The 21,453-nt window shown below is 43.6% G+C and overlaps 2 protein-coding genes across 3 annotated transcripts; one reads left to right on the top strand and one right to left on the bottom strand.

The window, feature by feature from the left end:
- Nucleotides 1-665: 665 nt before the first annotated feature.
- Nucleotides 666-4,036, top strand: car15 (carbonic anhydrase 15; the record flags this gene model as incomplete). The annotated part of the gene is made up of 8 exons (XM_083930405.1): nucleotides 666-717; nucleotides 850-879; nucleotides 1,784-1,960; nucleotides 2,041-2,186; nucleotides 2,292-2,384; nucleotides 2,465-2,531; nucleotides 2,618-2,778; nucleotides 2,859-4,036. The coding sequence occupies 8 exons, from the start codon at nucleotides 666-668 to the stop codon at nucleotides 3,081-3,083; spliced, it is 951 nt and encodes a 316-aa protein (XP_083786531.1). The 3' UTR covers nucleotides 3,084-4,036.
- A 2,235-nt stretch (nucleotides 4,037-6,271) lies between these two features.
- setd1ba (SET domain containing 1B, histone lysine methyltransferase a) lies at nucleotides 6,272-21,453 on the bottom strand. Of its 2 annotated transcripts, none has more exons than XM_083930167.1 (18): nucleotides 21,303-21,453; nucleotides 20,930-21,081; nucleotides 20,570-20,668; nucleotides 19,949-20,219; nucleotides 18,887-19,008; nucleotides 17,237-18,340; nucleotides 14,274-15,005; nucleotides 13,323-13,496; nucleotides 13,144-13,237; nucleotides 12,827-13,038; nucleotides 12,661-12,733; nucleotides 12,215-12,571; nucleotides 10,829-12,121; nucleotides 10,362-10,528; nucleotides 10,130-10,255; nucleotides 9,846-9,965; nucleotides 8,618-8,755; nucleotides 6,272-8,516 (listed from the first exon to the last, which is right to left on the bottom strand). In XM_083930167.1, exons 1-18 carry the CDS (start codon nucleotides 21,361-21,363, stop codon nucleotides 8,343-8,345), a joined length of 5,469 nt encoding a protein of 1,822 aa, XP_083786293.1. In that variant the 5' UTR covers nucleotides 21,364-21,453; the 3' UTR covers nucleotides 6,272-8,342. The 2 variants fall into 2 exon arrangements, with proteins under 2 accessions (XP_083786293.1, XP_083786294.1); XM_083930168.1 differs by having other exon boundaries at nucleotides 12,224-12,571.

Below are 21,453 nucleotides of genomic sequence, written 5' to 3'. Positions count from 1 at the left end.
GACTGTAACATCACTCAAATGCCTATTACACATGTCAGAGTTTTAATATGTAAAGGTGAGGATAATAACTGGCAACTTCATAATTTAATGTGCTACTCATGTCAATATTTAGTTAGTTCAGTTGGAATACGGCATTTGAATAATACCCCCTTTTAGGAAGTACTCTACTAACACGTAATATTAATATTATTAAATTAAGAGCTTTAATATTACTGTGGCGGAATTAAAAGAGAGGTTATTGGAAAAACATGTTTTTTCACGGTGATGAGAGGCATTGAATGTTGATTCCACATTATTTTTGTAAAGAAATTGAGTGTTACAGGTGGTGCATTTCTACATCCTCCTTATGTGAAGCCATGTATATCCTGTGCCCTTTCTAATTCAGCGTGGTACACGTCCACTGACTTTCCCATGAGATGAATGGGTCTTGTTACTGGTCACTGGGCATCTCTGCTGGCAGCGGTGGGAGGGGGAAGAAGCTGTCCTGCATCAATGAGCCTGTTGATCAGAAAAGACCACTAGACTGGTAATGACACGCTTCACTGATCACACCAGGAGAAAATAAAAGTCCGCTTTCACCTCCGCTCCTCTTCAAGCAGGGACGCTCCAGTCTACCTCAGATACCGACACCTGCCTAGACCCATCAGTGCTGCTGGATCCTAAAGATGATTTGGACTTATGCTCTCCTCATGATTGTCGTTTCACACGTCGAGTCAGGTGAGGGGTCCTGCTCCAGCCTCTGGTGATGACAGAGACTGTATTGAAAATATGCCATTTTCAAAATCCAAGCTAATTAAACAAAAAATTAAGAGAAAAATACAAACATTCTGCTACTTTTTTATATTCCAGATGACTACTGTTACGATGAGCCACATTGTGGTAAGTATTGAACTTTTTATTTAAAAACGCACAGACAGAAACTTACTATTAGGACCAAAACTTTGACTTTGACAGTCCTCATACATTTGCACTATGTCCCCACGTGCTGCAGAATAATTTGATGAGAATGGGAGACATTCAACAGGTAGATACCATGATTTTACACAATTAAAGGTCCCATATTATGTTCATTTTCAAATCCTTACTTGTTAAAAAGCATTATTTATGAATATTCCTGTCTGAAACTCTCTCTCTCTCTCTCCTATTTCTTAAACACTGAAAAGACAAGTGTCACTCCCTGCAATAATTACATTTTTTTGCAACTGAGAGGCGTTTTCATGTGTTTTCAAGTGAAGTCGTTTTTGTAAACATAGGTCAACATGTCACAGGAGTCACAAGACTCTGTTACGGATTGGCTGCTGGGATTATCTGGCTGCACCTTTCCGCTATGTAATGCCACTTTCTACTTATAGTATAGTCGTGACATCACAACGGTATGGAAGTGCTGACGGCTCTTTTAAAGGCAGTTTCTGAATACGGTCTCTGTGCATTTCTCTGTTGATTGTGCGTCCTTGATACTTTGACGGTATTTACATTGCACCTCATTTTAGAAAAACGGCACAATCTCAGTTTTTTTACATTATGGTCACCTTTAAAGTTTCTATCATTATTTTTGTTTGTGTTGGTTGTTTGGTTCCTTCTTCCAGTTGAATGTATATTTGAGTTATGAGCAAACTCTCCTCCAAACCTCTCAGATTGTCATTTGAAAAAGTGTGAGGCCTCAAGATGTTAAACTGTCGAGTATTTCAAAAGAAAAAAAGCAAAGCTTAGAGAAAAGTCTGAAAAAAGAAGAAAACTAACATCCATTTAATTTTTTTGTGTTTCTTATTTTCACCATCCTCAGATCCTTATGCATGGGGAGACTTGTTCCCGTCGTGTCACCCTTTACTTGAAGAGCATCACTCTCCCATCAATCTGGACCACCAGATGACCAGAAACGAGTCTCTGGGATCTTTACACCTGGAGGGCTTCGATGTGGTCCAAACAGGCCACTGGACGCTTAAAAACGACGGGCACTCTGGTGAATACATCACATGTACCGTCATATATGTGTAGCCTATATTATTGCGCCGGTGATGACATGTTTTTTCTTTCCCTCAGTTGTCCTGCAGGTGGGCAGTGGCATGTCAGTGAGCGGTGGAGGTCTTCCAGATGTGTACCACACCATCCAGCTGCACTTCCACTGGGGAGGCCCGGCCACTAACGGATCAGAGCACACCGTGGACAGACGCAGATACCCGATGGAGGTACAGTACGGTCAGTAGACAAGCTCTACACTGTCACCAACCGACTGTTGCATTAGGCTGATGCAGTGCAGCCTTCCCTTAATGTTTGTGCTATTTTACTTCTAGATGCACATAGTCAACATGAAGTCCATCCATCCAAATCTGACAGCGGCGTTGGATGATCCAACAGGACTTGCTGTTCTTGGATTCTTCATTGATGTCAGTTTGAATACATTTGTTCTATATATTCAAGCATTTATAGCATACAACATACATTCTGATTTTGTCCTTTCTTGCAGGTCGTTTATGCAGACAATGTGCACTTTGGGCTCATATCACAAAAGCTGTCCTCTGTCGCCTACAAAGGTTAGAGGATACTCACAGAAAACTCCCTCCTGCCTGCTGTTTGTTTTTGTCTGTAACTCTGTTGCACCTGTGCATCCTCCCCCAAGGCCAAACTACTAAAATCAAGCCATTCCCGGTGATGAACCTCCTGCCAAAGCACAACATGAGTCAGTATTACCGTTACTATGGCAGCCTCACCACCCCTCCATGTTCTCAAGTGGTTGTATGGACTCTGTATGAAGTCCCCATCTACATCTCATGGTCCCAGGTAGGTCTCTTGTGTCTTTCTCTGACGGAAAACACAAACACATACAGTGCTGTAAATAATCATTTATCTTCTCTCTTCAGCTGGCCCAGTTTACCTCACAGATCTTCTCCACAGAGGAGGATGCAGAGCAGGTGACACCTCTACAGAACAACTTCAGACACATCCACCCGACCTTCAGTCGCATCGTCTCCGTGTCCAAAGATGCCAAACTCCTCACAGGGACGGCCGGTCATCCCCTCAGGTCAGCTGTGTTGCTGCATCTGCTGCAAATCCTTTTGCTGGGAGGTTTCATCTGTGGACTTTAGCGCTGTCCAAACACTGCATCGCTACAACAAAGATGATTTTTTTTTTAAAGCAAAGAATCAATATAGAAAAAAACAAACTGTGAAGAAAAGTACTGTAAAATGTTGAACTGCTACTAAACGTTTCATGATTGTGCCCTGCTGTTTCTGCAGGATTAACTCCATTAGTGCATTTAAAAATGTGATCAACTATCCTGCTACTAACGCTCTAAAATAATGTGAGCATTGAACTGTATTTTATGTTTGCATTTTAACATTAGGCCTTTTGCTCTCGTAGCTTGTTCTTGAAAACGTATCCTAACATATATGGTATTTTCATTTAGTTTAGTTAGGTTTATTACATTTATTTTGCATCAAACCATGTACAAGAATAGGCTACATCTAAGAAAAAGTTTTAGCTACTAGCAAATTTCCATCTGCAGTCCCTCACTTTGGGTTTAGACATGGTAACACCACAAATACTACAATGCAAGTGATAATAGTAAAATAAAAAAGGACAAAAACATTTGATATTAAAGTGGAAACTTAGAAGCAAGACAAGTCTACAGCCATGCTGCTCTATGAGGCAGTGCTAAACGCTAACATGCTGATGTTTAAGTTGGCAGATATATTTACCATGTACACCATCTCAGTTTAGTGTGCCAGCGTTTGCTAATTAGCACCAAATACACAGTATACCTGAGGCTGATGGGAATGTTCCTAGTTTTGCATGTATTTGATGATAAATCAAATAATTGGACAGCGTAAAATGTTGGACCGATGATGGCGTTACCAAAATGTCCACTTCATGGTTGCGCTAGCACTGCTAAAAAGAAAGAGGAAGGTATACAGATGTGTTCTAGTTGGTTTGGCTGTTTGTGTTTTTATAATACAGATCTCAAAGTTTCACACAAGTTAAACACAAATGTATATGTGGATTGTATTTTATATGTCATATGTTATTTGTCACTGGCATTTTAACAGGAAAACCTCAGGTGTAATTAATAATATGATTAAGGTCTTAACCTGTAAAGTCAATGCAGGCTCACTGATACACTTCAAAGGAGCAGAGCCGTCATTAATGTCATTAGCGACACCTGTGCTGTTCCTGTTATGACAAGTGAAGCTGTGAAAAAGACCTGTTGAAGAACACAGAGCACATTAAGTAAATGGGAGGTAATAGTTTGCTGATGAGCCGGGGCTCTGCATGCACAATATTCTGTGTGTGCTTCAGTTGCGTATATTCCCCCAGCCTCGGTGTGAACCAGCAGCATGGAGAGAAGGCCTTCAGGCTGCACTCGACGACTGCGAAAACACCTGCAAGAAAATGTCAGATACAGAGATTGACATTTTAATGTCAGTTCAAATTTTACTTTTCTTATAATATTTTCTGTATTCAAACAATAAACAAACACTATTCTGTGCCCCATGTGTTCTGTTCTCTGCACTGTTTCCTGTTTGGTGAGGTGGATTATTATGCAAAAAGGCTTGTAAATCTGTGTCTGAAGCGAGTCAGCATCGACATGAGCTGTTCATATAACACAACTCAGCAGGCGCATACAGGAGTCACAAGTTTATCTGGTTAACTTGCATTTGTCTATAAAAGATCAACAGTGCTACAATAAAATCATGATGCCATGAGTTGGACAAAAACAAGAGGACACAGCTGGAGTGATTACATCGAACCAATCAGATCTCACACACACGCACACACACACACAGACACAGAGACCACGCTGTAAGCCTTTCTCTCTCTCTGGACTGTGTGTATGAGTGAGTCACAGGTTTAGGGAAGGTGACGTCAGCTTTAACCAGAGTCGCACTTACAAAAAGATACTTGACTCGACTCTCCAAAGGCCTGACTTGAGACTCCAAGGCAAAAAAATGTTGGAGCATAAAAAAAAGTGGTGGATTGGACAAGTAAAGGTCCTGCACTCAAGTAAACCTATTAGCATCAAAATATAATTAAAGTGCCCAAAGTAAACTCATTATGCAGCATATGGCCCATTTCGGAATAATGTATATTATTAGATTATAAATAGATATATCAAAATATCGATATATATCATTATTACTTTTTGTGCCGGTGGCCAGTAGAAGCGAAGGGAAAGTAGTTGTTATTTTTTTAAAACTTTCTAATTTTACTGCAAAAAGGCATGAAAATATAAACGAGTGGTCTAATTATTATTTTATTAAGTAAGTGACTATGGTATAATCGGGTTAAGGCTGACAAGGTGTCCATTAACCCCTCCATACAGATTACTGCACATATGATTTTAATGTTGCAGCTGGTAAAGTTGGGGCTAATTTGAACTGTTTTATACACTGCTGTGTAGCTTCATCTATAATAATAGCAATGATAATGAGAACATTTTGTATTCATTTGAATCTGTATTGTCAGTTTATCAAATAAATGTAATACAAGTACCATATTTCCCTCTGATATCTAATGGAGCAGAAGTGAACACAAAATGGAATTACTCAAGAAAATACCTCAAAATGCTGCAGTACCTGAGTAAATGCAGGCTATTTAGTTACTTTACGCCACAGGGTGGGTGCCTGGGGATCAAATCCACCTTTCACTCACAAGATGAGTGAATTCACCTTGAGATTTGCCCCAAAACACTTAAAACAGCCCTAAAAATCAGAAGTCAGGAGGAGAACTGTCAGTCTTTAATGTCACTTTAATGTCACTACTGGTCGCATTTGTGTGAAACATACTGGCTGTGTATATGTATCTGTATGTGTGTGTGTGCGTGTGTGTTAAGAGGACAGTGAATCACATGACGAGGTCCTCTACACCAGCCTGACACAGACTCATTGTTTGGTCAGCTGCTGCCTCCTGTTCCCATTCATGAAAAGTCAGTATCCGTACTGTGAGGGGGTTTATTCCATCAAAGAACAAATCCAATATGTCAGAGCAAGTTCTTTTATTTCATCTCCCACATCGTTTTGCTCCACGTCCCATGAAAAACAACCACCGTTTATGGATGTATGCAAAATTGCTTTATTTCCATTTTTCCTTTTTCCATACATTTGTGTAATAAATAGACATGAGAAACAGGCTGATGCTTCAATCCTCTTCCCATGCCGATTCTGCACCTTTTTGTTTTTTTTCTCCACACCGCAAACGACTTTTCATAGAATTTACAACAGAAAATTAAAAAAAAAAAAAACTAAGCTTGACACAAGCTGAATTTCCTGCTACCAGCTCGTCGCTCACCTCATATGTTACATAGATCTCTGAGCTGTGTTTGCGTAGCAAATCCTGGGGAACAAAAATATATATATATATTTATATATATATAGTATTCACAGTTACAGTATTTACACATTTTTAAGGATTACAAAGCAAATGGGCAGAAAATGAAGACGTTTCTACAAGAAACAATCTTTCAATAGGGAGGTGGAGACTTTTCCTGTACACAATGGACCTTTTTCTTTAAATAAACAACCTTTTTTAAACCCTCAGATTCCTTTAACAGATCCCTGAAAATATTTTAAATACTCAGTCTTTTGTTAAAAAAAAGAGAGAGAAAGAGAGAGAGAGAGAGAGAGAGAGAAAGATGCATCCCATGTGAAGATAAAAAAGGAAAAAAGGTTTAGATCTTCTGTACAAGTCGTCATATACAAAAAAAAAAAAACATCACTGGTGGAAAAAAACCCGAAAATCTCCACAATCGATCCAACTGAATGAAAAGCAATGACTGACTTGGTCTTGAAGCGGGGAAATGATTGGCTGAGAGGGGGCCGTATAGCGGAAGTGCAAGCCTCGAGTGCATTCACAAGTAACTTTTTTTTTTTTTTTTTTTTTAATCTTAATGAGATTATAAAGAAAGAACAACCCTTGCAAGAGGTCTGCTGGGTCACAGAAACACTTATGATTCGCAGGGAAACCTCAAACACTGGTAGCGTAATAAGTGTTGTAGTTAAAGAGGACGCAAACATGAGAAGGGTCATCCCGGGGAAAGATGAAGGAAGCCTAAATCTCATCATCATCATTATCATCATCATCATAATCATCACCCTCAGTGGTGAAAAAAAAAGAAAATAGGCAGCTAATATTTGCACATGCATGTTAACACAGCTCCAGGCGAAAAAACATGACAACTTTTTATGTCTGTCACTGGATTGCTCAGGTTAAACAAAGTCAGTTACACGTCCATATGGCACTTAAAATGAGAAATAAGTCTTTCATCATAAGCTGAGAACTTAGTTTAACAAGTATTTTCAAATGCTGCCCAGTGGATGTAGACTGGAATTGACATTTTCTCTGCATGATTGGGTGTCCTTCTATGCTGCGTCCTACAGGGGGCAGTGCGTTCACATTCACACACAAACGTGATGATTCTCTCATGCATTCACACACACACACACACACACACACACACACACACACACACACACACACACAAATAGTGTCTTTGAAGAAACAAAGAAGAGGAGAACTACCTAAACAAAACTGGAAAATGTTGGAATATCATTAATACAAATTTTTGCACGTCATTCTTCGACTTGTTTTGCATAAACTAACAGGAAGCAGCATGATCCATTATTGGCTGGTGAATGCAGGCGTGATATCCAAATATTCCAGATTTCGGTGGCAGGATTTAACCATTTATGTTGCTTGATGTATATATATTTTCAGTTCCATTTATGTCCAAGAAGAACTGGGGCGCAGGAGGTAAGAGCGTGAAAGCAGGGTTGCAGTGCGGTGACAGGGGGCCGCGACACTCCGCCAACCCCCTCCGTCTGCGGCGTCTTCTCCCACTGAGGCGTTTTTCCTGGAGGGCTTGTGCGTCTCAACAGTGTTAGTAAGCAGCTGAACACGTGTTGTAGTTGTTCTTGTACCACGTGTGGTTTAATGTAAAGCTTATGAGACAAAAGGAGAGAGAGTGAAAAAAAGTGTAAAACCGTACAAACCAGGACTGGATGTGGAAGGAGCCATGCTGAAATACTGTCCGACGTCGAGGAGGAAGAAAAGCTCCACCAGCAATTGTTTAATCAAGTTCTGGGTCACTGGCATATATATATATATATATATGTATATATATACATATATATAAAACTATGCGTTTTTCATTTCAAGAGCACCATAAATCGTAAACAATCTAGAGTTAAGTATGTGAAGAGGGTCGTGCGGACGACTTGCAGGTTTCTTCTCCAAAATAAAAACCTTCCCTCTTTAGTTTCCTCCTCGTCCAGAGTCCAAACACCTGCGTGTCTGGAACGCTTGAATGAAATGTAGAGACAACCCGGAAAAGAGTGCAGCTCACACGGACTTCAATTCAGCGTCCCCCTACAGTTCTCTGCTCCGCACAAACAGGGGATCTTCTCGTCCTCGATGGGGAACTTGTAGTCGTAGGTGATCTCCTCGTTGACGTTTATAGACTGTCTGGAGTAGATCACAATCTTCTTCTGAGACTCCACCGTGATGACCTTCGCGTAACAGTTGGGCTGAAAGAAAACATATAAATGGAATTCTTTTAATCTTTCCGTGTCCTTTACGTGGTGCCGAAGCTTTGTACAAAACAAGCACCGTGCATGTGTTGTCTTACGTTGCAGCTATGGTTGATGAAACGGGCGAAGTTGCCACACTTCGTAGCATCTATGATGGTGTCGTGGTCGACGCGGAACATGTAGCTGCTGCCGATGCCCTCATCCTCGTAGCGCTTCTCCCGCATGTCCGCAATCACCTGCCAATGAAGGATTGTCACTTAAAAAGAGGTCTGACAGCTTTCAAATTAAAGCGATAGCTTACCTGACTTAGAAGTCCACTAGGTCTCTACCATAGCTCATTAACCAAACAGTGTAACTCGCTATCAGTCATCAGAGTGTACAGAATACATCCAACCAAATACAACATATACTGTAAGATTACAAGAGAGCATTTGACAAGTCTTCATATGTACACGGTATAATCCATCATAAATCCTGAACAAATATTCACATCAAATATTTTTTCACAGGGTTCCCGTTCTTTTTAAGAAATGATTTTCCAAGACAGCATTTGCTCACAAATATATATAGACAGGGTGTCGCAAAAAAAAGTATACACATTGTAGCAGATAACTCAATTTATATATATATATATATAAATATATATATATTTTTATGGGAATACCTAAAAGACAGAGTCTACGCTATGAGACCTGCAACAGACGCTGAATTGAAAGCAGCCATTGAACGTGAATAACCCCAAATACCGAGGGAATTGTTTCGTGATGTCAGCAGTGTCTGGACATGAAAGGACATCAGTTTGAGAACAGGCCGTGACAAAACAATAAAATGATGTTTGCAAATTCTATTACATTTTGAAAATTAAATTAATTTTAATAAACACCTAGTTAACACTTATTTAAAGTGTGTATACATTTTTTAGGACACCCTTATATAAAATTAGCAGATTTTGACACATCTAACCCACACGCAGCTCCGGAAATATAAACTTGAAACCGAAAGCATCTGTTCCACTCTGCGGATTGACTGACACAGAAGCCGAAATGATAACGTTGGGTCTAGTTTATAAGTGACGGAGCGGCCAAAATATAATTTAACAACACAGCTTTTTTTAAGATATTTGGTCAAAAGAATCAATTTCCAGGTGTTTCCATGACTGGAAAACTAGTCTCTTAATGTTCAGGTTTTCCAGGACGTGTGGGGACCTTGGTTCATTCAACGTTCTTCATCTTATAAACAGACTCTGAGCATCAGATGAATGTGAGTAGATTTGTTTAATATACCCACAGAAAACCCACATGAAACAAACAATCAACTGGCTCTCACCTGTCTGATGTTTTGTCCCACATACTCGATGACCATTTCATCTGCAGCGATGGGCTCCAGAGCAAACAGACCCCAGTCGTGGATACCCGATCTGCAGAATCTGATCTTTTTCTTACGGAACTGAAAGAGAAAAAGCGGGGAGGGGGAGCAAAGTGTGACTTTTAGATGACGACAATAAATGCAATGATGCCTGTCTGTCTTGTTTTTTTTTTGTTTTGTTTTATAAAATTCAGCGAGTGAATCAAACTGCCCACAGGAGCACAGGTCAGATCGACCGTGTTTACCTTCAGCTGGTTGAACTTCAGCAGGTCACTGTCACACGCGAAGGATGACAGCAAACGCCGCTGCTCTGATCGCCGCTCTGAGCCTGCTCTGGTAGAGGCGTGAACCTGTGCAGGAATACTCATACCCTGCGGAGAGAGGATGGAGTTAAGACGTGTTCGCCTGCAGCAGGTCGATACTATGATGTTTAGGTTCTGTGAAAGTGTGCACGTTAAAAAAAAAAACAGTTCCCACCTGTGTGTCAACTGGTGGCTCTTCTGACTGCAGCTTTGTGCTCTGAAGGTACTTGATCTTGTCCTTCTTGTCGATCTTGTAGTACCCCTCGCTTCGCGCGCAGCCCGTCATGTGATCCCTCATGCCGTCATCTCTTCTCTTTTTCTTCACTCGGGGGATGTTGGTAGGTGCAGCGGAGTCAAGGAAAAAAACAAAAGACCTTGGACAAAACACTTTGTCAAATTCAAAAGCAGTAAAAAAAACTTCCTCAATTTCACCACCAGAGGGGGCTGCTATGAGATGCACTCTACAAAAAAACACTATTAAGAAGAAAATAACAGACTTATTTTAAGTCTCATTTAACTGGAACTGATTTGGAAATTGACTTCTTGAGCACGTCACTTTGAAACGTGACATACACATAAAGATCAATATTAATGATAACAACATTCAGGGTAAATCAGCTGATGTTAAGCAGTAAAGGATATAAGGATGGTTGACCCAGAGCGTGTCGTTAAGCCAGTCGTTGCCGTTATCCTGCTGAAGCATCTTGTCGTAAGTGATCTGCAGGAGCCGTATGTCTTCGTCGTCTATGCCTTCATTCCAGATGTCGTACAGGATGGTCATCTCTTCGAAGTCGGAGCGCGGCGAGAAGTACGGCCGGGGAGGCGAAGTGACGGGTGACAGGCTGCCCAGCAGCAGCTCCTCCCAGCCTCGCCGCGCCCTTCGTGTGGGCTTCACAGTCACGGGTGCCTCTTCTTCGTAGGACAGGAAGCCGTCTGACGCAGGCAGAACCGTCTGAGGCTTCACCTCTCCTTCCCGGAAGTCAAGGCTCGGGTGGTCGGGGGACTTGGAAGAGATCGTTTGCATGGATAGAACGCTGAGGTGTGCGTCGTGAGGCAGAGAGGTGGACTCAGACGAGAGCTCCAAAGACTCATCAGTTGCGGAGACAGCTTGGGTCTTTTTGCCTTTAGGTCGCCCAGGTTTCCTCTTCGATGGGGTAGTATCTGACGGCACAGGGACGTCTACCGTGAGACCAGCTGGGAGATCTTCAGGGACGCTGGCCGTATGTTCCGCTCCAGCTGGAAGGGCCTGGTTAGGTAGAGCGCTGACCGGCGGCTCCTTAAAAACGGGCCGATCGTCCAGGCTCTCAGAGGATACTTTCCTATTGAGAGTCAATGCTGTGGGGTCAGGGAAGACAGGGGTGAAAGTTAAGTCTCTTCCTGGAGTGCGGGGGACTCCGGCACTAAGGACAGGGGATTGTGCAGGGTAGGAAAAGGGGCTGCCGGGGATGTGAGGGGAACTAAGCAACAGGCTGCTGCCCGTCAGCGGGGCATCACTACCAGGTGTGATGGGCACCGTGTCCGTGCTCTGGGACTTGCCCAGACTTCGGGTGCGCTCCATCAGGTCCCTGCCCGGCGTGCGGGGGATATCCTCGTCTGTGGGGAGCCTGGGCCGCTGAGGGAGGTTGGGCAGGGTACCGGGAGGGGGATGAAGGAGGGAACGACCATCTACTGCCGGGTGAGGAGGGAGAGGGAGGTGCATTAAAGATGCGGAGACAGATTTGGGGACAGGTGTGTCTGCATCTACGTGGGACAGGGCTAATGGAGCAGGGGTGCAGGGAACTTCCTCAGGCTCTGCTTTACCTTTGGCTTTTTTCTCCTGGTCGATGTCGGGCAAGGTGCCTGTAGGAGTGGGAGGCCGAAGGTTTGCTGCATGCCCCTGAGGTTCAGACTTCACTGCAGGAATGTTTCCCTCCACCTTGATGTCCCGCTCTTTGACTAAACAAGAAAATATATTGATTTAATTTAACACCCGACATTAGGCTGCAAAATGATAAATACATTTGTTTTAATAATACAGCGGGCCCTCACCTGGGATACCTTTGGATGATGGCAGTGTCACCTCCTGCTCAGGACTAGGAGGTCTGTGTTTGGGCTTTCTGCTTAGCTCCGTGCTCTTCTGTTCCTCCTTGTCCTCTGGGACCGGACCCGCAGGAGGGCTCGGTGCCTTGGTCTCTGCCTTCACTCCCTCTTCATCAGAAGACGAAGTTGATGAAGACGAAGAGGACGAAGAGGTCCGGGTCATTTTGCCTTCGACCTCCAAATCTCGCGCTGCCATCGCTTCATCTTCATCTTCCTCCTCTTCCGAGCTCAACTCGTACTCAGAGGAGTCTGCGCTTTCCGCCGAGGAGCCCGAGCTGGCCTTGGAGGAAGTCGAACTCTCAGCTTCTGCAAGAAACGGGGAAAAGAAGTGATGAATTAACAGGAATGGACAGGAAAAAAAACAACCAATTCCTGCTGTTTGCTAGTTAACGAACCATCATCAGACGAATCTGAGGAAGCGCTCTCACTGGACGAGTCTTCATCATCACCCTCCTCATTGCCACTCTCCTAAGAGATGTCGACAGATCATAGAAATGTTTACAAAACGCACAAATAAATCCAACAGATACGCAATTAAAGTTCATTTTTGGGACGGCTTACTTTGCCTGACGACAGCCTATCTGCAGCTTTCTTTTCCTCGAGCTCCTCCTCCCTGTCGGACAACGACTCCTCTTCCTTTCCTGAGGTGTCCACCTCCTCCTCTCCCTCGCTGTCCAGTTCAAGTGGCCGTGAGTGCCGTCGCTTCGCTGACGCACCGTCTGCGTCCATTTTGGAATCGCCCGAAGGGAGCTCGGCCGGGTCTCCATCCCGGTCTGACAGATTTGAAAAGCAAGATAAATTAGCTTTTGGCAATTTTAGAAAACCAGGAAGAAGAGAGATCCTTTCAGGTGGAAATGTGTAGAACAAAAAAATGTTACCTTCATCCTCTAGCTCGTCATCCACTGGAGTGGAGGGTCGGGCTCGTTTGTTGTCCCCTGCTGTTGCAGCCTCAGGCGGGTCCTTCCTCTTCACCTGAACACAACATGCAACCATTTAACACCAATAGGCAGTGCAACTGGTTGTCTGTGAGTACTGAAAGACACATTTTGAGGCTAACCTTGAAGGAGGGCAGGCGGATGGCCCCTCGCAAACTGATTCCCAGGCCCATTCCCTCGTAGCCCAGTCCCTCGCCCTTGTTCCAGTTCTCCAGCAGACTCGAACCCATCGTCTCTTTGGGTTTGGGTCTTTCTTCTTCCTTCCCCTCGGCACCCTTCACTGGTGTCAAAGATACCTGGGGAAAGAAATATATGATTCTTAATGCTGGGTATTTATTGTAATAAACCTTGTTATTATTACACTGAACAGTGACTGGATTCAGTCTACAGATCAATTTCCATGAAACAAATACTGCTTTAGGTAAACTGAGGATTACTTTCATGATCCGTTAATCAGTTGATTCTTTTTCCAATTAAATCGTAAAAGATGTGTCTTTAAAACAATCTAAAGTTTGAACCGTCTTTAAACTTGCTTGTGTTGTTTTGCCAATTTATTTGTCAAGAGTTTAGGATTCAGTTCAATTCATGTTTCAACCAGGGAATTTATTGTTTTAAAAAAAAAAGGCACAAGCATTTCTTTTGGTCCTGCACATAAAACATGTAAACATTCAAAAGTTTATTTTGAATATATAGAGGGCTCTGCACATGCTCATAGAACAGGTAACTACTATATATTCCCTCAAGATTCAGAAAGTAAACAGTAACATGTTGTGAACAGCCAAGTTTTAAGTGTTTTGGTCCGGCTAAGTAATGTTACACTTGCTAGTTAAGTTTAACACACACCTGTTACGTGACTCTTGAGGAAATTTCAGGATTTCACCACACACACACAAACGTGACTTGCGAGATACGTTTTCACAGGGCAACAAGGCAGGAATCAAGACAACATAGATATCGTAGCTTTTACAGTTTTTAGGGTTATGAAACTGTAAATCGGGTAATCCCCACATCCTCAAATACAGTGTGTATCTAACACTGTATGTGCATCTTGGAAGGTGACATGAATAACTTACCTTTGCTGAGTGTTCCTTCTTTTCCCACCAGTCATCAAAGGCTCTGAAAGCCACCACCTCCACCATTTTGCGGTTGAGGTCCCTCTTCATGATCGCCTTCAGCTCCTTGACAATGACCAGCAGCACACCGTCAACAGTGGCCTGGTGAGGATCCTCCTTTTTAGTGTCATATCCAGGAGGTGGAACAGTAGGGTTGAACTTTGGTACACTGGGATGCTGCCATTGTTGTCCGGGTGTTGCTGCTCCGCTAGCAGGTGTAGCACTCATACTCAGAGGCGCGTAGGGTCCCCCGTACGGCCCCGATGCACCACTGTCCATAAAATGTGGATACTGATAGGGCCCTCTAGTCTGAGCGATGCGACTCAGCATCTGCTGCTGCATCTGAAAGGACATGGGAACGGTACTCCACTGTTCCCACCGTAAACAGTTCATCAGCTCCATTTGCACCAGTGGCATCATGCTATGCGCGTAGGGACCCATGTGTGACAGCATATGGTGAGGTACTCCAGGATGACTGGCGAGGTGAGGATGTCCCGACAAGTGGTGATGTGAGATTGGGAAGCCGGCCTGATGCGTGAGAGAGGGGAAGCCGGGGGGAGGGATGGAAATGGTCTGCATCGGGGACACCGCAGAGTTTATGACAATGCCCTTGCCACATTCTCCACCGGAGTTTGGGGTCCCGGGCATCTCGTCGTCAGAGATTTCCATGTCCTCTCCTGACGACTGATGACACTGCGTGGAAAAGGGACAGCCTGTCATGACTATGCAAGGTCAACCTCTATTTTTCACAAGATACACAAGAACAATCATGCTCTTTTCCTTCCCCATGACGACTGAGCAAACGTCGTCGACACCTTGAGATACGGTCAGAAAGTTCAGGAAAAAGCTAGAAAGTGGACCATGAGTTAAGATTGAAACTGCCCCTTTAGCTTTTACATTAATTGTGGGTATAATTGACATTTTTTCAGATACTTACTTGAGATGCGGGAACAGTACCAAAGCAATATTTTTGTATGCCATACTTAAATAAATGAACCATCTTTTTAAACAGATGCATCCATACAAGAACTTTGCCTGAATCAAATTTATTTAAAGGTCCCATATTGTGAAAAGTGAGATTTACATGCCTTTTAAAAATAATTATAAAGCAGGTTGAGGTGTTATATATAAATACTGTGAAAGTATCAATAAGCTCAATCCACAGAGAAATGCACACACAGCCCTTATGTGCCTTTAAACCAGCCCTCAGGAATAACGGTGTAGAGTTGCCGAGAGCGCAGATGCGGAAGACCTTAAGGAGAGCTTAAAGAGACTCTAACTGGAGCGTTTCGGAGGGTGAATATAGGTATATTCAGACAGACAGCAGGAGAAAATGTTTTTTTGTACATTAAAGCATGTAAACATGTTCAAGTAGAAAGCAATAAATACAAGTATGAACCTGAAAATGACATAATACAGGACCTTTAAATCAGGAAATATCAGATAAAAGAATAAGTGAAAAAAAAACCTGCACGATACAAACCTATAGTACTCTGTTTGCATGTTGTCAGTACCAAAAAAAAGCACTGAGGTTTGATAATGAATTTTTCAAAATAAGAGCAACAAATAATTAAAGTGACGATCTGAGCTTAAAGTTTAGTATTCGCTTCAGAACAGTCAAAACACATCTGACCCATGACGTTGGTCATCATGTTTCCTAACAGTGGTGTGCTCTAGGCGTCAAACTATTCATTCCGACAACCACAGCGAATGATGGGAGTGTAACATTTGTGCCATTAAACACATAAGCATTGAATCCTCTTCCCAGTCATGTATTATCATAAAAAGGATTCCTGTTACAACTGCTTCAAGACTGAAACTAAGGAGAGTAAACTCAGCATGGGAGTGGCGTGGTTTATCCAAATGACCTGTTTGCAGTGCTTGCTTTGTGATAACTTGAAATGTGAGACACGAGACGCTGCGGCCAATCCTGACTGTCAGGGCTCAGCGAAACCAGGAAGTGTGGCGTTGAATGGGGCTAACTGCCAAACTGTGTTTTTTCCTGCGAGTGAGCGTGCGGTGAGTGTTAGAAAGAGGAAACAAGAGTGTTCACAGAGAGCAGCTCCTATTTCTCCTTTCAAAACACAGCACAAAGTGTAGAAATACAACTGGCCTGGTGGCATTACTATGGCTTCAAACAAGGAGATCAACTTCATATGCATGTGAAGTATTTGTAAGGCTGCGAGTTATGTCTAACTTTACGTTCATAACTTTTGTGAACTTGTTTCACCTGTGCCGAGAGGCTTCTATGCATACAAGAACAATTAATTAGTGGTTTAAAGATCATGTTTTACTCTGCTTTTTCTGCTGACTACTGCTATGTTGTTTCAATGGAATCGTGTCATGATGAAACCATATATTGAGATACCATGATACACCACTATGTCGCCTAAATTGATAACAAGCACAGACTAACTCAGATTCTTCAGAAAAATCTGATGTGAAATATTTTGAGTTTATAATTTGCTCTAAAATTCTCAATAGAATAAGAAATTACTCAGTATTGTGCATGTTTTTATGTATTTCATTCACACAGCAATATATATATATATATATCAAGAGATGAAATTACCTATATCAGGGTAGAAGATTATGGACATATCTTCCAGCCCTACTAAGCATAATGAAAAAAAATGAAACGAAAAGGGAAAGTTTACTACTACTACCACCTTGCACTGAAACTAGACCTCACGTCCGGTGTCCTCCATGTAACCGTCACAGCTGTGTGTAAACAACTGTGTCGCTGTGCTACTATCAACTAACCAAGGCTATTAAAACAAGCTCTTTTTAGCTACATCTGGAACCTTGGGGGGCAGTTTTCTTTGAAAAGTCACTCAGCACATGAATACATGCCCATTATTAGTTTGTTTCATGCAAATATATAAGTTTGTTTCATGCAAATATATATAAAAAATGTGTCTTACCGTTTCCATTTTCTCTGAGGGAGTGTGGCCATGAAGATGTCCATCTTTGAGGTCACTGTTCCTCATCTTCTCCTGGACAGGAGAACTGATTCTCTTGACCAAGGAGGCGGTCCCGGGAATTGGCTCTTCGTCTTCCGAGTCTGGCAGTGGGGTCGGACTTATATCCTCCAAGCCCGTGCTCGACGGACGGGAGTTTTGCTGGTCACCTTGGGAGCCGCTTATATAAGGGGGAATTGGGGATAGCTGAGAGGATGAGGAGGAAATTGGACTTCCCTCCATCCGCACCTCAGTGTCCGAGTCTCGCTCCTCCAGGAACGGCAGCAGTTTTGTCCTTTTCTCCTTGAGGAGCATCTCAATGCGGGAATCCAGGCTATTGCGCTCTGGATCAAGCGTTGGGGAGCCGGGTGACGGACAGTGCTCTGGTGTTTGAGGAGGAGGGGTGGTCGGTTGGGGCACGGGCTCCGGCGGGGGCTCTGGGATCGGAGGAGTTTCTGGTCTCTCCTTGACGGGCAAAAAGTCAGTGGCGGCTGCTAGAGGCGGCTGCGGTGGTCGGATGTACTCACCCTCCCTTTGGGACGGGTGAGGGAAAGCGGGCTCTGACGGGGGGAATGCTGGGGGCAAAGGGGCCTGGTAGGGCGAAAAGGCAGACTTGAAGTTGGGCGTAGCAGGCGGAGGTGCTGTGTAGGTGAAGGAAGGGGTGGAGGGTGGAGGTTCAGGTGGGGTGAGTTGTTGCTGTTTGAAGGGAGCTTGTTCGGACGTTGTATTTCGATACATGTTGCTGCGATACTGAGGCCTCTCCGGTCTGCGGTTGTAAGCATCCTGGAACTTACTCTCGTGTCTGCGAGATTTGTAGCTTCCCGAGCTTTCGGCCCTGCTGGACTGGTATGCCGGTGTTGACTGCCGACTGGAGAAATTGGAGTCTTGAGAGAAGGGCGTACCGGTCTGACGGGGGGTATGAGGGGTTCCCTGGGACTGGGGCGTGTCCTGCCTTAGGCTGGAGTAGCCCGTCTCCAGGGACAGAGGAGTGGTGGAGCTGCTGGGTGGCAATGTTCCTCCAACAGAAGACACGCTGCTCTCTGACAACCTGCGGATGGGCTCGCAGGCCTTAGAGGAGACAAACGGAAACGAAAAAGTGTCACAGGCAAACATTCACACCCCTAAAACCTCTACAGCTACGACTTAAATTAAACTTAAATGAAACATGTCCGAAGGTTGTAACTTAGAAACTTCTGTAAATCAAAAATAGTAGCTAAATGACCAAAAGTAACATTTCACAATGTGGACTGCAAAGATCTTAAAATAAAAAAGGCAACAACTAGTTGATAAGAGTATCTAGGCACAATGCCTGGGGGATATCAGGCCAGGGGGCCAAAGTGCACGTTTCAGTGGATTTGTGATTTCAGTCCTGTGGCAAAGGGTCTGGATAACATTTCCTCTGCTGTCCTCCAACACCTGCTTCACTGATAAAATGGATTACAGATAAGTTTGTCAGCTTTTGATTGGAAGGTTATTTCTACAGACTGACCTGTACAGTACAGACTGTACTGGACTATATATATTATCCCACTGCCACAGTTTAAGGGAGCGAGTTCTAATGAACCCATTAAGAAAAAAAAATATATTCTGCACATTATTAGTCCAAGTTCTTACCAGTAAGGCTTCTGCCAGGCTACGAGGGGAAACATCTCTGGCCTCCTCTCCACCAACAGGCAGGGTCTGCGGAGTGTAGCTGCCATTCATCAGGAGCTGGAAGTACCGAAGGCGATTCTCACCTGCAGAACGGTAAACATGTGTCAGTCTGATCCCAAGTCTACAAAGCAGGCTTAATACCAGCTATTAAAACTCTTGTCTTAAACTGTTTTTAATTTGTAAATACACATATGCAGTTTCCTTTCTGAGTACACACTTCCCAGTTATTTACAGCAGGAGCATTACAAACTAATATCATATATTGTTTATTCCTGCCTATACATGAATTGTAAACTGGAAAACAATAAAATAAATATTGTTGATGTCCATAATTGTAATCTGAACTGCTAAAATACATACAGTAGATGCTACATGATAATGGTCCAAACATGTCCTACCAAAACAAATCCTACACAAAATGCAACACTTGTGAACAACAATTCATACCAAGACTATTTATAAAAAAAAGAAAAAATACATTTGTGGTAATAATTCAAGATATAAGCACTTAAAACTCTGCACTTTGCATATAAAACATGATTTTGCTGTTTAAAAAGAACACAAGATGCACAGGAAATAAAACATAAACACAAACATTGTCTTTAAGATGAATTAAAGTTGCTGTTGACTGAAAAACTAAATGAAATGTTAGTGATTTCATTTACAATGGGACTCAAACAGAGAGGATGTGGGGGGGTGGTGGGGTGGCTGGTGACAGATTGGTTTGTGTTTGTTTACAGGTTTAAAATTATGCACAGTGGGAGAACACACAGCACCCTCGGCTCTGGGCTTCTGGGAGCAGGCTTACATTCAATAAAATTCAATTATAGCCCACGTTACCAGGCAACGCAAGTCAAACGTATACACGCGACTGCCATCCTCCTAAATAATTCTAAACAATGCGAGCATATTAACTTAAATAAATGTGTCTTTTTCATGATGCTGCAGAGAGCGGGCTCTGATCGTGCGTAAATGTAGGTTACACGCGTCTTCTCCTCGAATGACTGCATCACTACTGTTTACCTTTCGGGTCCAGCTCCACGTGGATGAAGTTTCCCATAACAGACGTCTTGTGGAGCGACTGCACGGCCACTTTGGCGGCTTTCACGTTCTCAAAAACAACTTTGGCGATCCCCAGGTGCTTCTTGTTCTTCGGATTGTACAAGATCTCGACGTGCTCGAGCTCTCCAAATTTCTTGCACATGTCCGTGAGAAACCCTTCCCTGATGTTGTCGTTCAGCCGGGCGAACGTCACCTCCTTCGGGGGCACGGGGCCGATGTAACACTCGTCGATCTGGAAGAAGAATGAGAGGAGGTCAACGTTAGAGGTGCTCTCGGGGGTTAATGCTGCAGCATGTGTGTGTGTGTGTGTGTGTGTGGGGGGGGGGGGGGGGGGGGTCCTTTCTGACAGCTGAGATAAGAACAAAAGTGCCAGAGTAGTTATACGATCAACATGTAAATCCAGTCTCTGCGTGTGCGTGTTATTTTGGTTTTAACAGCCCCTCCGACATCATCACATCACTCAACAGCCCCAAAGATGAGCGGAGGGGGGTGTGTCTGAAACTTTTTTGACAGCACCCCCCTTTTTTTTCCCACAAGGGTAAAAAAAAGCTGGCATCCCTTTATGTCAAAAAGAGTGTGCACCTTAAATTTGGGCACCGGTAGGTCCGTCTCTTTGTACTTAGTCCAGAGACGACCGATCCTCGGGTCTCGGACGATGTCCACCGGTGGTATCCCGGGGTTCTGCAGGAGAGGAGGGGAGGGGAGGGAGACACAATACTCGGGTTATCCATCCCATTCACAACTTGTTGAAGGAGTTGCACATGAACCAGAATGAACACATCGGACATGCGGGTCAAGGTGCAGGAGCATGTCCGTGTGGTGTCTGGGCCACGGCGGCAGGCAAAAGCATTGTAACCTATCATGGAGGTCGGCTACTCGGTTACTATTGTAGCCGCCGAGCGTCCAAAAAAAAAAAGGCGAGTCAGTCCGTCCACCACTTACGGGCATGTTGAAAGTCTGTCCATCGTAGCGGTACAGTTTGTGCGACCCCTTCTTCAGCGCCGGGTCGATGATCAACTTGTAACTTCTCCAGTGGTGACTCCGCTTCTCCGCCGAGCCGCAGACGGGATGACTGTCCATGCCGTTCGCCAAACCTGCAACGACAGGCAAGCGACAAGGAGAGAGAGGGGAAGCTATAATCGTGAGGGCTAATAAACACGGTCCCGTTACCAACACTTTAAAAACACACAGACGTGTTTACAGATGCATGGTTTTTGGTGGTGCGTTTGAAACAGGGGGGTATCTAAGCGTTACGGAAAACAGGCACATTTAGGAGGGCTGGAGAAAAGAGAGGAGAAAAAAAGAACAAGCTTACTTGAACTCTGCTTTCTGCCATGGTCTTCGTTCAATCTGTTTTTCTCCCCTGGCTTGGACATGGTTCGCCCCTGATGATCGAGCTGATTTTGTTTCTTTTTTAATTGAAGAAAAGACGCCAGTCGCTTTCCTTTCGCCGCTTACATTACATG

This window comes from Echiichthys vipera (genome assembly GCF_963691815.1).
Source record: "Echiichthys vipera genome assembly, chromosome: 16".
NCBI lineage: Eukaryota > Metazoa > Chordata > Actinopteri > Perciformes > Trachinidae > Echiichthys > Echiichthys vipera.
This window is presented reverse-complemented; position numbering and strand designations above follow the sequence as displayed.

Excerpts from the sequence above, each read along its gene's own strand:
- setd1ba (XM_083930167.1), bottom strand. The coding sequence starts at position 21,363 with ATGTCCAAGCCAGGGGAGAAAAACAGATTGAACGAAGACCATGGCAGA. Across the intron at positions 13,238-13,322 it reads TCCGCCTGCCCTCCTTCAAG|GTGAAGAGGAAGGACCCGCC; the intron begins GTTAGCCTCAAA and ends TGTTGTGTTCAG. Across the intron at positions 10,529-10,828 it reads GCTCTGGGTCAACCATCCTT|CTACCAACATCCCCCGAGTG; the intron begins ATATCCTTTACT and ends ACTCCGCTGCAC.